The sequence below is a fragment of the Fundulus heteroclitus genome, chromosome 20 (assembly GCF_011125445.2).
Source record: "Fundulus heteroclitus isolate FHET01 chromosome 20, MU-UCD_Fhet_4.1, whole genome shotgun sequence".
NCBI classification, from domain to species: domain Eukaryota; kingdom Metazoa; phylum Chordata; class Actinopteri; order Cyprinodontiformes; family Fundulidae; genus Fundulus; species Fundulus heteroclitus.
In genome coordinates, this window is record NC_046380.1 from 47557612 (window position 1) to 47573536 (window position 15925).

The window sequence follows — 15925 nt, forward strand, 5'->3', positions numbered from 1 at the left end:
AAACAAAACTCATGGCATGTTTCAGCCATGGGTTAAAGAAATAGCTTTCTATTGTCTCATATTTAAGTTTAGTTTTTTTAATTGTTTTGTGTGTGTGTGTGTGTGTGTGTGTGTGTGTGTGTGTGTGTGTGTGTGTGTGTGTGTGTGTGTGTGTGTGTGTGTGTGTGAACAGTATGCAAGCTAAAATGTGGTTGGTAGTTTGTACATTTAAACAAGCTGACTAGACCAAGCTGTGGCCTGTCCAGGGTGTACACCACCTCACCACAAATGAGAACAAACGGTTAGTCCACGGGAGAGAGCCGGTGGAAATCACTAGGAGCGTAAGCTTACCACGAAGCGCTGGGAACCTGACCGGGGAGGGGGTAGTGTGGTCTCAGCCCTTGCACACGGTGGAGAAGACAGGTGTCCGTGGGGAGCTGGGGCAGGAGCGGGTCCAAGCAGCACCGGGGAATCCAAGGGATCACAACAGCAGGAGGAACCAGAAGATTGTCGGGACCTTGGGTCCGGAGAAGGGGGAGCCGACTCAGAGGGAAACCAGTGGAGCACGAGAGGGATCACGGGAGCACGAGAGGAGACGTCTGAGCTCAAGAAGTGAACCTGGGAGACACAAAAGACAGTCTTAGTCTGCGGATAGGGTTAGAACTGATAAGTTCTTTCTTTTATGATTCAGCCCATAACTGTAAAATAGCCTTTTATTCACATTCTGGGTATGGAAGTGGTGTGGGAGTGTAGTTAGAGAGATGGGCGTTTACGTCTAAGAGAGGCCCAATGGTTGGCAGTTTGAAACTCAGTTTGAAATACAAATTGCTCCCTGTGTATAGCTCTTAGTGTTGGTGGCACACTGCTCCCTAAGGGCCTAGAAAATACAGAGACAAATTTCCCTTCTATGGAACTATAAAGGGAAAATGTTTTTCTTTTTTTTTATTTAATCTAGCTGCGATAGACTGCCGACCTGTCCAGGTTGTACCCCACCTCTCGCCCATTGACAGCTGGAGATAGGCACCAGCACCCCTTGCGACCCCAACAGGAATAAACGTGTCGGAAAATGTATGGATGGATTCCTGGATCGTTAACCTAATGGATGTGGGACAAACAGTGCATCGCCCAGGTGGGTGAGATCTGTGGCAGTATGTCTGGCCCTTTTCTGGACTCTTGTAGCACACACCTTGTCTAGATATTATAGACGGCATCCCACAATCCCCTGTGCAGACCTCACCACCCGTGTTAAATCCTTCCTCTCCTGTGCATTGCAGCTCCCATATCATACTGCCACGGAACATGCTTTTGATTGTAGCTCTATAAAGGTTTATGAGCAGCTGAGTAGAAAGTCCACTTTCCACAGAAAGAGCTGTTGCTGGCCCTTCTTATCCAGGTGAGAGATGTTCACAGTTGTTGGAGTTCAGCCAACATGAGCAGTAAGTATTAGACTATAATCTGATAGCCACATGTATTATGAGATTTCAGGAACTTCCTAAGGACTGCTCTCACAGCAGGGTGCCTCCTGAAATCCTATAAAGCCTTACTGTCAATCCAAATCAAACTGTTTGAAGGTGATCAACAGTGGATAGACAATTACATGGGCCCGGGTGAGTTTCACATCGGAGAGCTGCTGACGCTCCTCAGAATGGAATCAAAGCTAAGTACAGTCTGCCTTCTGTGAAATCAGACATCAAAACCTAAGCAGCCAGCCCTCACAGAAACCGGGTGTTTATGATCTCTCATTCAGCCGCTGGCATGAGAAAGCTTACCTGAAAGCCACTTTTCCTGCAAGCTGTGCAGAGGTCCCCAGAATCGTCTAAACGAACACTCTGCAGCCTGCATATGAGGACAGCACAAAAACTAGGCATAAAGGACGGTTGGCCCAAACGAGAGCTTTCACCCCAAGCCAGAGTGCTAGCTAGATGCTTCTGCAACAACTTACTGCAACTGGATGCCCCGAGACACAAAGGCAGAGGAGATGAACAGGGAAAGGTAGTCCCGGATGAAGCAATTTAAAATTGTTTGCTTCTAAGGCTTGACTGAGGTTTAGACCTCGAGTTAACATGCTAAGCTATCCATTAGCGATCTTTAAAACAGAGCTATGCTAATGGGTTTTGGGTTGCATTTTAAAGTTTTAACAAACTTTTTTCCATAAGGGTCGCCCTCCCCAGCGCCCGCATCAGACTCTCTGTCCAGCGCCCCCAAGCCGTCGCTGTCCAGTACTCCCAAGCAGTCGCTCTGAGTTCTCCAGCGATCTCCCATCTCCTGAACTTTGTATTGACCTTTTTCCCTCCTTCCGAGACCCGCTTCGCCTGCCCTGGCCAGGTTGTTTTCTTTTTCATGGACACTAATAGGCATCTGGGATCCGCTCTTAAGGGAGGGGGGCGGGGGTGATGTCAGGATCCCCAAGCATTGGACTTGTTTAATTAATTAGTTGATTTACCTCACCTGTTGTTAATGATCCGCAGCCTGTATTTAAGCTCCCTCAGTTTGTTTCCTTGTTGTCGGGTCTTTCTGCGATGTTGCTTCTGCGTCATCCAATTGAATAAAAACAAAACTGAAGTAATAATCTTTGGACAAATAGAGGAGAGGTCAAAAGTTAGCACACAGCTTCAGTCGCTTCAGCTAAAAACCACCAATCAGGCCCGAAATCTGGGAGCAGTGATGGACTCAGACCTGAACCTCCAAAAGCATCTAAAGACAATTACAAGGTTGGCTTTCTATCACCTGAGGAACATTTCTAGGATTAAAGGACTGATATCTCAGCAGGATCTGGAAAAACTAATCCATGCGTTTATTTTTAGTCGAATTGATTACTGCATCGGTGTTTTCACAGGTCTGCCTAAAAAGTGGATCAGACAGCTGCAGCTGATCCAGAACGCTGCTACCCGCGTCCTCACTAAGACTAAGAAAGTAGAGCACATAACCCCAGTTCTAAAGTCCTTACACTGGCTCCCTGTATCTCAGAGAATAGACTTTAAAATCCTTCTGTTAGTCTATAAATCCCTGAATGGCTTAGCACCTAAATACATCACAGACTTGTTATCAGGGCATCAACCCGCCAGACCACTAAGGTCTTCTGGCCTCAGCCTTCTCAGCAGAACCAGAACCAGAACCAGACATGGAGAAGCAGCATTTAGTTCCTATGCTCCACTGATCTGGAACAAACTTCCAGAAAACTGTAAAAGTGCGGAAAGCCTGAGTTCCTTTAAATCGAGATTAAAAACATATTTGTTTAGAATTGCCTTTGAATGTTCTAGTTAAACTGTTTTACTATTTTTAATGTTCTTTTTTGTTTCTACATTCTATCCCTACTTGCTTTTATTCCTACATTTTAATCATGTAAAGCACTTTGCATTCTCTCTGTACTGAATTGTGCTATATAAATAAATTTGCCTTTGCCTTGTCTTCAACATTACATTGCTCTGTGTTCTCCCGTGTTCTCTCCTGCGATACCGCTGCCCTGAGTTGTGTTCCATTCTCCAGAGCCTTTCTATAAGTTTCCTTGATTAAAATCCTTGAACATCATACGCTGTCCACTGCCTTATTACCGCCTGGGTCCCCGCCACCGCACCCACACCCTGACACTAAGGGTTATTGTGTTTTTTTAATTTAACAAATCATTCTTTAAAATTTTATTTTCTCAAACTAACTTGGAGTTAGATAAAACATTGTCTTGTGAATTGGTTGTACACAAATACCAAACTTTGTTCTAAATTAGTTACGTTAATTTGACCTCATTTTAAATCTTTCAAGATGAACTTGAAAGATTTGCGTTGTTCTAATGCAGAACATTGCGTTCTGCATTAGACAATATAGCTCCCTTGAAAAAGAAGGTGATTATTCACAGGAAGCTGGCTCCCTGGTTTAATTCAGAGCTGCGTTCCTTGAAGCACAATGTTAGGAAATTGGAGAGAAAATGGCGCTCTACACACCAAGAGGAATCCTACTTAATCTGGAGGGACAGTCTATTGTTGTATAACAAGACCCTTTGCAGAGTTAGAGCAGCATATTTTTCATCATTAATTGAGGAGAATAAAAATAATCCTAGATTTATCTTCAGTACAGTTGCCAAACTTACCCAGAGCCACAGCTCTGTTGAGCCATCCATTCCCTTAGCTCTTAGTAGTAATGATTTTATGGGATTCTTCATAAATAAAATTGATGTCATTAAAAATAAAATAATTGGCATCCTCCCAAACATGATTACCTCGTCCTCAGTAAGTGAGGCAGCATTGGAGGAATCTTTAGAACCTGTGCAGTGTTTGAACTGTTTAGAAGCAGTAGAGCTTACTGAGCTATCTAAAATTTTAACTTCATCTAAACCTTCTACCTGTATGTTAGACCCAATCCCAACCAAGTTGTTTAGGGAGGTATTGCCTCTGATCAGTGGTCCTATTTTAGACATGATTATTCTATCCTTAGTAAATGGATATGTACCACAGGCTTTCAAAGTAGCTGTTATTAAACCTTTACTTAAGAAACCTTCTTTTGATCAAGATGAGTTAGTAAACTACAGACCTATATCTAATCTTCTTTTCTTGGTGCAGGGTGCAGAAGCTGGCCGGCAGAAGGCGTGTGGAGAGACTGACCGGGAGGAACTCTGGAGCCGAAGACTTGAGACCAGAACGGAGCATCTGAGCTGAGGACTTGGAGACCAGAACATCAGAGCCGTAGACTTGAGAGCAGAACATCTGAGCCGTGGACTGGAGAGCAGAAACATCTGAGCCGTGGACTTGAGAGCAGAACATCTGAGCCATGGACTTGAGAGCAGAACTTCTGAGCCAAGGACTGGAGACCGGAACAGCTCACCAGGAGATGAGAACAGGAGTGGGAACAGAGCTGAGCTGGATCTAAGCAGAGACTGGAACAAAACAAAGCTGACGGAAAGTCTATTGGCTGACTGTAACAAAAAACAAAGTTGAAGGAAGTCTTCAGGCTGACTGTAACAAAAAACTGAGCTGACAAGGATTCTGGCAGAGACTGAGCGGGAGTGAACGCTATGGACCGGCGACGAGAACAGAATGAGGTGAGTCTTATAAAGAGGTGAACACAGGTGGCAACAGATCAGGGGTAATTGCTGCCTGACAGGTGACGGGAATGTAAACTAATTAGTGTCCAGAGGAGTGACTAAAGCTGAGCGAGGGAGAGCTAAGTGAACTACAAAATAACAAAGAAGCCAGACAAAACTTAAACCATGACAGTGTTCTTTTGTTTCTTTGTGTGTACATAGTTCCTTAGTTTCTTTAATCTTAATTTTGCTTAATAGTTTTAGTTAAGCTTCACTAGCCTAGTAAAGAAGAGTAATTCACTGAAATATATTGTTAATTCAGGTAAACATCATATAACGGTGTTCCCTGGATGAGCATTTACTTCTGTTAATAAATTCTTATACTTGAAGAGAAGTTGTCACTTATTTATGTGACTTTCCCTATCCTCCCTAACTGGGGCCTGTTGGTGTTGATGTGATGACATGAAATGGGTAAAAATAATACAAAGGAGGAGTAAAACAGGTATAGGTATTAAACATACACAGAAATAAATACATTTAAAAATAAGTAATTAATAAAGTGGAAAATTATTATGTATTATAGATAAATAAGGCAATTACTACAAAGGCAAATAAATAGAGAAGCTAATCAAAGGAGATATATACATTTATGTCTCATTGTATAAATTAATTACTCCTTACATTTATTCAGTTGCTGTATTTTTGTGCATTTTATTGTTTTATTGTGCATTTAATACTCTTTTAATTATTGCGCATTTATTTATGTCTGTAATTATTTTTAAATATGTCAGAGTTGGTCCTCCATAAAAGGCCATGACAAAGGTATACTTTGTCATGCAAAATATTAAATACAGCTTTTAAACACACATCCTGTTAAATTTCTGCAATTCACTTTGCACATCAGAGTGATATGACTTTTTTATTTTACTTTTGTGGTTCTCGCTCTGTTTCCTAGTTTGTTAAAACAGTAGCACATTGACTTTTAAAAATGTAAGGTGTGTTATAAGTTCCATAAATTACTATTAAATAAACCTTGCTTTCTTTAGAATATTTTATGATCATATTCAAAGAGCCTTTGTAGGGTACATAATGAGGTTTAAAGATTTGCAGTGAACCTCATGAAACAATAACCAATAATCATGACAAAACAAATGCCCGAGATGGAAAAATAAATTTTTGGATATTTTTGCTTATTGCTGTGACATATACATACAAATAATACATTTAGCTGAAGAAATGTGAGCATTTTGAAGTCCAATTGAAACCTTTTCATGCACTGACTCTTAAATTAATTTCATATTTTCCTACAGTGGACACGATAAACTAATTACAAACAATAAATGTGTCAGGATGCAGCTTATTGGCTGCATGCTGAGCCTCTCTCCCTCTCTCTTGTTCCTGCGCAGCCTGATCAGTTTCACCTGGCAGGCTGCAATTAACCCACAACTGCTTCCACCTGTTCCCACCGCTTTATCAGACTCACCTCTTTCTGTTCCCGTCGCCGGTCCATAGCGTTCACTCCCGCTCAGTCCCTGCCAGTTTTTCTTGTCAGCTCCGTTTGTACCCGTCAGCCTGAAGACTCCTTTCACCTGGTCTTGTTTCAGTCAGCCCAAAGACTTTCCGACAGTTTTGTTTTCTCCAGTATTCAGCTCAGACGTTCAGACCTCCACCGTTCGGCTCAGACGTTCAGACCTCCACCGCTCGGCTCAGACGTTCAGACCTCTACCGCTCGGCTCGGACGTTCAGCCCTCCACTGCACGGCTCGGACGTCCTGTGCTCCACTACTCGGCTCTGAGGTTCTGCTCGCCACTGCTCGGCTCCGACGTTCTGCTCGCCTCTGCTCGGCTCTGATGCTCTGCTCGCCTCTGCTCGGCTCTGATGCTCTGCTCGCCACTGCTCGGCTCTGATGCTCTGCTCGCCTCTGCTCGGCTCTGACGTTCTGCTCGCCACTGCTCGGCTCTGATGCTCTGCTCGGCTCTGATGCTCTGCGCTCCACGGCTCTGCTCAGAGGTCCTGCTCTCCAGTGTTCGGCTCCAGAGTTCCTCCCGGTCAGTCTCTCCACACTCCTCCTGCCAGCCAGCTTCTACACCCTTCACCTCCGTCCGTTGTAAGACTCTGGTCTCATCATCCATCTTCCACACTATTCAATAAAAACTCACTCATAAGAACTGACTCTGTGTGTGCGTGCTGTGTCCGGGTTCATCCCAGAAAAATATATCATAACAAAATGTGAATAAAAAGTTCCTGTTGAAATAGATTCTAATAGTAAGTGTCCCATTACCGCTGACCAAGACTATATTCCAAGAAATCTTACCCACTTATGTCTTGACTGGCACTGTGCAGAATTCTTGACAGCTGCCGCCTTCTCCGCATTATCTAGCTGGGCAAACCAGAAGTTCTGATGCACCGTTTCATAGTGTTTCTTGCATGCAACTGGAAAACATATGGTGTGTTGGGTGACCAGATGTCCCGATTTGTGCAGGACTGAGCCACATTTTTAATTTCTGTCCAGCATATTGAATCTATGTCCCGTAGAGTATATACATATATAATATACAATAAGGCTCTTTTTTATTTAAGGAAAGCAGAGCTGCAGTCACAGAGGCGGAAATATAGAAGTGAGAGGCGTAATGTAGTGCGACAATGTAGAAGTGAGTCGCACAAGAAATGCACAGCTGAAAAAGTCTGCTCCTGATCTATGGACTCATTTTTATTCAGATCCAAACATACCTGCCAGACAGATGAGGGAATAGCAACCAAGATTAACCTAAACAATTTTTCACTTTAAACAAAAGTTTAATAACATTTTTCTAATGGGCTTTAGAAAAGTGGTAAACTTTAAAAGCTTTGTAAATGTTATTTTCTGATAAACTTATAACAACGTTATAAACAGAGGTATTAAACTTAAAAATGTGAAATTGTGTTTTTTATAAAGCCATGGTAATTCATTATTATGTTAAATTAAAATGTATGCCATGTTTTGGATTAGAAATGATAGAGTCTTACCACAATTTTGAGGTTGTTCTCACATCTTTTCCTCTTCTGGTCCTGTTGGCAAAAACAATTCCAAAACAATAAGCTTCTCCATTGCATTCACCATCATGTCATTCAACTGGGCCAACTGTTGATTGACCTCGGTAGAACGTTTCCTTTCATCTGTGGTGGGACTTGTTGAAGCTGGTGGGCAAACCACATTTCTCTAAGAAGATTTTGGGGAGTTGAATTGCAGACAATATCCAGCCATTTTGGTATCAGAAAACTCCCCAGAATTGAGATGCAGTAGAGGTGAAGAATTGAGTAGACGAAAAAATATCATGTATATGTCTATGCTCTTGTCTGGCGAGTTTGTCAGCGTGAACGTGGCCTGGAATGTGATTTTTCTTAAATCACAGGTGATGTTGCCACACGGAAATGCCTTGTAGAGGCTTTTGAACCTTTGTAAACATACATATAGACAAGAAGCTATTTAGAGTAACTATGTGAACACTACAATAACAAATTGTCTCAGTCACACTATCATTACCACAAGAGATGGTATCTACGGATTGGCTACGTGGAAAACTAGAAAAATCAGAAAATGCCCAGGGTGTGTTGTCATCAAGTGATCCTATGATTGGTAATGTTGGCTATGCACCGTTGCTGTTTGAATATCAAGAGGAGAACTTTGTTGAAGTTGGAGAATGTGTAAAAAGTTAAATAATGCATCCCAAGGACCAGAAAAGAGAATTAGATGAAGTAACAAAATAATCAGAAGAAATGGATATATATAAGTTCAAATACACACACACCATCTACTACCAGTCTCACCTGTGTCATGTAATGACTCTTACTTATTGGTATGACTCTCTGAGGTTAGTCATTTGAAATGGTTCATACGGTTTTCTTGAAAGAGTTCCCAAAGGTAGTAATAAAACACTGCGCACATGCTTTTAACGGATTTCATATATATATATATATATATATATATATATATATATATATATATATATATATATATATATATATATATATATTGCTCATAATTTTAGGTACTTGTTTTCAGTACTTGTATAGTTACTATGTTTTTAAAATGTTGTTGTTTTGTTTTATCAGTCAGATCTCTGTTGAGAGTGAGATCTTGGATCTCAATACCTGTATAAATAAAGGTTAAACAAAATTTTAAAATATCAGACATGGATATTAACAATTTGTGCGCTCCTTTAAATGCAGGTGTACTTCAGTGATTCTTTAGTAACTTCTAGTTGTCATACTTGTTTAATGTATCATCATTACGATGTTTTGCTCTTACATTAGCAGATGAGCACAGTTTGTGGCCACCTCTGCTTTTAATTGCTGTAATCACTCCAAATATATTATGTTGTTTACTGATGTTGTGAATGCACAGTTATTTGCACAGTTATCTGCTGTGCTTTAGACATTTTCCAGAACGAACAGAAGATGACAATGACCCAAGCATGCATCTTTCCTTGAACAGCATCTTTTCCTTGAAACAAAACTATGAAGCATGATGGTTAGAACTTTTCCATTTAAGTTACTATGATGTCATCAGATGAGTGGAAAACATCAAATTACCTTATGTAGTTGAAATACTATACTATACTATACTCACTATTTCATCTGTAAGACCTTGAATAACTGCCACTATGGCATCTGGTTTGAATTAGTGCTGGCTAGTATCATTCTCTTTTCCAGAGTCATATCCATCAATAGACTAGAAGTAGCAGACAGATATTTGCAGGCATTTCTCTCAAAATATGTGAAGCTATTTTGCCCACTGCACTGCACCACCAATATGCATTTACATCTCCATTTGCAGGAGTGTATGATGGACTACAGACCAGTTCATTCATTCTGATGATTTTTGTTTGAGCGTTTAAGTGGAATACTAGGAAAGTTTAAGCGCAACAATAGGACAAAAGAAGTCCAGTTTATGATGCAATTTCAATATTTTACAAGGATAAATGATGACACAACTGATGTGATTTATGTAAAGCACAATGCTTTGGTGTTGGTAAAAGCACTTCTCTTGTGGTACTCTATAGTGGTAGCTCTATCCCCATTCCACCAGACAATCTTGGAGAAGTTGGACAGACATGCAATGTTGTCAATGTATCAGCAGATGTGCCCTGGAAATTGTATTATTGACACTGACTGCTTTGCCATGACATGGAAAAGGGTAACATATCAGAATATAACTTATTCGATAGATGGATCCAGAGCAGAAAGGTCAGCATATGTTAAGTTAAGTTCTGTGGAAATACTACCACGGCCATCCATTATAAAGCAGTTTATGGTTGTCAATGTTGTGTCACAATGTACATTTCGACACTCAGACAGACATTGTTATGGAAACCCAGTAGAAGTTTGGAGCTTGTAGGGTACAGACACCTCATACTCAGCATCATTTCTCCCTGTTGAGCACATTGCTGAAAGATGGGTGGTAAACACATCCACTCTCCATTTGCGCAAGACAGTGGAAAAGGTGAGGGTTGCGATGTAGGACATTTAGATAATGTATGGGACAATGTTACATCATTACCTTAATTTTACAGTACTTTAAAATCTCATAATACAATATAATTTAGAAAGATTTCCTGTGAATTTAATATTGGTTACATGATTTCTCAGTACTATACACATATTTTAATAGAAAAAGGCCTAAGAGATTACAAGCAATGTAAAGTGCAAATCCTTTTAAAGTTAAAGAAAATAGAAACAAAACTCTGGTTACATTTGCATCTACGACTCATTGTTAAAATGTAAGGGAAATTACGGAAAGTATTCACCAACACCAGCGATGACTATTTCATATGCATTTGTAGGGTTCACAGCAACTTTCGTTACATGTGAAAGCTACCCCTAGACCTGAGGAGAGGGGAGTCATGAAAGCAACACTGACAAAGTTGATGCAAATTACTGGCAGTTTTGATGCCAACACACCAGTTAACCACAAATTCCACAGCTAGTATCAATAACTGCCAAATATTGTAATGAGCCGGGGCTGGACCCAGGAATCAACCGAGACAAGGTCAGTGATGTTAAAGTATTGTTTATTTGAGAGAGAGTCAGCTCGACAACTCATGGCATTCGTCAGTGCTAGGACTGGGACTCCTGGAGTATTGGAGTCGGGAGCTTAGAGTATCGGCTCGTGATCAAAGTACAGGGCCTGAGCTGACAGATCCGCGGCCGGCGGGGCTTTGGGGCAATGGCAGGCAGATAAACCGAGCAGGGCTTTCCGTGTACGTGATCCAAGATACAGTCCGAGGTCAAGTCCGAGAGAGCAGAGGTCCACTGACCTAGCCGGTCTAACTCGAGAGACATGGAAGATTGGATGAATCTTCATGGCCTGAGGCAGGCGAAGACGGACCGCCACCGGTACCTTGGAGATCAGGAAGGGCCCGATGAAACGAGGTGCCAGCTTCTTGCTCTCCACCTTTAACGGCAGTTCCTTGGTGGAGAGCCAGACCTTGTCTCCAGGTTGGTCATGCGGGGCTGGGACCCGCCGGCGATTAGCGGCCCGAGCCTGGACCTGGGAAGAGTGTAGAATGGCCCTTCTTGCCCTTCTCCAAGCCCGCTGGCACCTCAAGGCAGACAAACGAGCGGATGGAACTCTGGAATCCCTCTCCTCAATGGTGAAAACCGGGGGCTGGAATCCATATACTCTGTAGAAGGGAGATAGGCCTGTGGTGCATGAAGGAGTGGAATTTATAGCGTACCCCGCCCAGGGAAGGTTCTGGGCCCACTTGGTAGGGTCAGAATCGCAGAGGAGGCGGAGTTTAGTCTCAACCTCCTAGTTTAACCACCAAGGTGACAGAGATCCCCAACATGGAGCAAAACTCTTGCCAATAAAGAGCAACAAACTGGGGACCTCTGTCAGACACAATATCAGCGGGCAGGCCGTGTAAATGGAAAACCTCCTGGGCCAGGATGTTGCCCATCTCTTTTGCAGAAGGTAGTTTGGGCAGCGGGACTAGGTGGATCATTTTGGAAAACCGGTCCACAATAGTGAGGATGACTGAGTTCCCCTCAGAGACTGCCAGACCTGTGATGAAGTTCATTGCGAGACAGGACAAGGGCCTAGAGGGAACGGGGACAGGGCAGAGCAGACCGGACGGGGTCGTCTGGAGGCCTTAGCCTGGTTACACTTAGGGCAGGCAGCCACAAACTCCCTGACATCCACTGCCAGGGTAGGCCACCAGAACTGTGACTGGACGACTCTGATAGACTTATAGACTTGGTTATTCCACGCTGACAGTATAAGTGGGAGCTGTGACAGAAATGAAGGACCCTACTTCTCAGGGGGTCCAGCATGAAGAGCTTGTTCTTAGGGCAGGCCTCAGGGATAGTTCTCCCCTCCAGGGATCTCCTGATCTAGGTCAAGCCTAGTGATGGCACAATGCACTGAGTCTGGCAAGATGAACTCCTGGGCCTCCACAGGACTCTCCTCTCTTGTTTCATAAATCCTGGATAGAGCAACTGGCTTTACATTATCGGCCCCAGGTCTTGTGGAATGTATTAACTTTGATCCGTTTCTTACACTTTTATGAAGGTTTAACATGTGTTTATATGCTTTAATATGCTTTTAAGATAGCTGGCAGAAAGCTTTAAAACCAGGCCTGTTGGTAAGAGAATTTGGAATTCTTGGAATTTGCAAGACGGGTTTCTGTCTTGCTCAACCTTTTGTTGGTAGCACAAGGTTTGGGGTTGTGGTCAGCGGCTTGCAGGCGATGACCAGAAGAACCAGTGTAGTGTAGCAGCCTGCAAGCAATGACCGGAAGAACCAGAACAAGGCAGCCAAAGAAGCAACCCCATATAGGGTAGAAGTATTGTTAAGGTGTGTCATTTGCTCATGTAACGGTGTGTCATTCGCTCATGTAACTCTGTGAGACCCTCCCCTTTGAAGTTAATAAAAAGAGCCTGCACAAAGAAGAGGACAGAGTTGTTGCTCGCAGGTGTCGGCTGGTGCAACTTCTCTCCCTTTGCAAAGGTGAAACTTCAATTCTGTTTCCTTGGCTAAGTTTTTGTTGCACTCTTAGACTAAGTCCTGCACATGACTCAACGGACCCGGGGAAGCAAGCAGCTTCAACAGTCTGTAAGCGGTCCTGAGGTACTTGCCAGAGCACAGAACATTACAAATATCACACTTTTTATACATTGGCAGCAGTAATGAATAATGTGATTCCTTAATAACAAGATTGATTCTATCAAAAATAAAATTATTGGTATGTTGTGCCATCAGACAATGGGCAAAATATAAGATTGACTTGGGTACAACATGTACCATGAGGGAGAAATAAAAATGGGTTGTAAGCAAAGGAATTTCACACATCCACGCAGGGACAACCTCTCTCACCTGGGTGCCTGCTATGAAGCCAGATTTCACCTCACTCTCTTCACTCTTCTATCTGGGAACTCTGAAGGAGAAGGTCCCCTGGGGGCCAGCCAGCCATGCACCTTCACATAGGGCTAAAAGGCTCACAAGCTGAGTAAAGTGTGCTTCTCTGAAACTCTTTTCTCAATGATTTGTTGGGACAGTAATGGGGAGAAACCCGTCCTCTGCTGAGCGAAGGATCTGACTGGGCTCGGACAACTGCCGGCTGGATATCAGAGTTAAGTCTGCAGTCTTAACTTTCTGCCTCAGACGCCGGAACAAAGAATCCATCCATGCCAAAAGCAGCTTTGTTATTTTTTTTCTCAGCTGTTAAATGAAAGCTGACTCGAGACGGTGCGGAGCAGTCTCCTCTCCCCACCAGACAACGTGGGGAGCAAGAGCTCGGCTGGGTTTCGCAAACCGGGGACTCAACTGCATGTAGGACCTCGGAGCGGCCTATTCCGACCACGTTTCGGCTTGCCACAGAGCTGCATGCTCACTGGTTTTCCTGGAGCACAGGCTTCCCTTGGTAGCCCAAAGTGAACCAAACTGCCACAGAGGCACCGACAGATTTGGCAGAGAAATAAACAGAGAAAGTTAAATGGTTTATTTATAAGGTTTATGTAATGCATTTTCACTGTGTTTTTGAAGCACGTGGAGCTTACAGGGTAGCTCCCGTCAGTATTCTTCGAACCAAGTCATTGTTGATGTAATTCCAGTGTGTTTTTATGGTTATAACAAATGTTATCTCCACAAGGGTTGTATACATTGATGGAATATTGATGTTTGTGTTATCCGGTCCACTTATTATGAATAAAATAAAGCCTAACTTTTTAAAGTTAGCGAATGTCCGCTAGCATAAATGCTATTAGCTTCCGGTAACTTCCATCTTCCCAGATGCACGACTACAATTTTTTTCAAACATAGGGTTTGTTTTGCTTTGCTCCACTATTGTTCGATAGATATGAGCATTATTTCCGCATTAATATGGAATATTAATGTCAATTTAAAGGTGTCTTGTATGACTTTGTATGATAAAATAAAGCGTTCTAAAAGTCTACGGATGTTCACTGAGAAAATCATTCTTTAAAATGTTATGTCATCAAATAATGTTTTGTTTAACTCAGGATTTGCATTGTGAATGGGTTGGAACACATGCCAAATGTTGTTCTAAATTAGTTAAGCTAATTTAACTTCATTCCATGTTCTTTAAGTTGAACTTTGGTTCTTTAACTCAGATCTGCAGTGAACCAGGATTCATTGAATTATTCTGATGATGCTGCTGCTGCTGCTGATGATGATGATCAACCACTTTATTTTGTATTTCATTTCTTTTGTGTGTACATAGTTCCATAGATTCTTTTTATCTTCATTTTGCTTAGTAGTTTTAGTTAAGTTTCACTAGCCTTGTAGAGAGGATTTGTTGATTGAAATATAGTGTCAATTCAGATAAATAGTATTCTATTGTGGCGGTCTCTGGATGTTCATTTTTATTTCTGTTAATAAATTCTGTTAAACTTGAAGAGAAGTTGTCACTCATTTATTCTATATATGTGCAGAGTTTGCTGTTAAAAGAATGCCAGTGCTCGAATCATCCTTTTCAAGTATTGTCCTGATATCTAGAGTTGATATTCACCAGACAATACAGAGAGGTATTCATTAAACATTAAATAACTTTAAAATTGTGTGTAATTGTACAACAAGTACTTTCCCAAACATAGTACCTAGGTCTTTATAATGTGATATGGCCTTAGGGAAGTTGAAGTTGAGCTGGATTTAGACTTTTGTTTTAACTGAGCTTTCTGAGCTTTCTTATCACCTTAAATGTCAGACCCTATCCCAACCACAATTAAGGTGTATCCACCCCCCCCCCCCCTTAGACAAATGGACATTTATCACAGGCTTCTTGCAAAACTTTTGTTTACTAACCCTGCCCTTGCTCACAATGACTTTTTACACTGCAGACCTATATTTAGCCGTCCTTTTTTCTTTCAGATTGTTGAAAAAGTTGTTTCTATGAGCTCTTCATATTAGCACAGAAACCACACTGGTGAAAGTCAATGATACCCTCAAATAACGGACTATCAGTATTTTTCTTGTTAGATCTCAGCGTTGCATTTGACACAGTCAATCAAAATATTCACTTAGAATGGCTTTAACATAATGTAGGGATCAAGAGATCAGCACTAGGCTTATTTACATCTAATTTGCCTGACAGATTCCGGTTTATTCATGTTGAGGATAATAATGTTGAAATGATGATGATAATGATTCGCAAACTCAAATTAAGTGTTTAGCCCCCTTTTTAGCTTAGTTTAGCTTCCTTTTTATGATATATGCTTCCAATTGATACAATTATCAGAAAGGATGTTATGCCAAAGATGCTTAATTATATTTATCCTGATTTGTCCAACCAGTTAGGTAGACTACTTGCCTATATTGACTACATAAAAAAACAGTATGACTTTGTTTTCTGCTTTTATATTCTGACAAGAGATTCTGAGTTTTTAAAGAACACACCGCTTATTTCTTGGTGACGTTAAACTGACCTCGAGCAATCCATT

At 41.8% G+C, this 15925-nt stretch overlaps 1 protein-coding gene across 1 annotated transcript in view; it reads right to left on the reverse strand.

Annotated features, from left to right (window-relative positions):
• Positions 1-373: 373 nt before the first annotated feature.
• LOC118556648 overlaps positions 374-15925 on the reverse strand; it is a 47418-nt gene continuing 31866 nt past the window's right edge. The window contains 6 exon segments of the mRNA XM_036124669.1: positions 374-416; positions 497-597; positions 1749-1815; positions 2123-2349; positions 11370-11513; positions 11905-12067. Of these exon segments, the coding sequence (XP_035980562.1) occupies positions 374-416; positions 497-597; positions 1749-1815; positions 2123-2349; positions 11370-11513; positions 11905-12067 (745 nt within the window).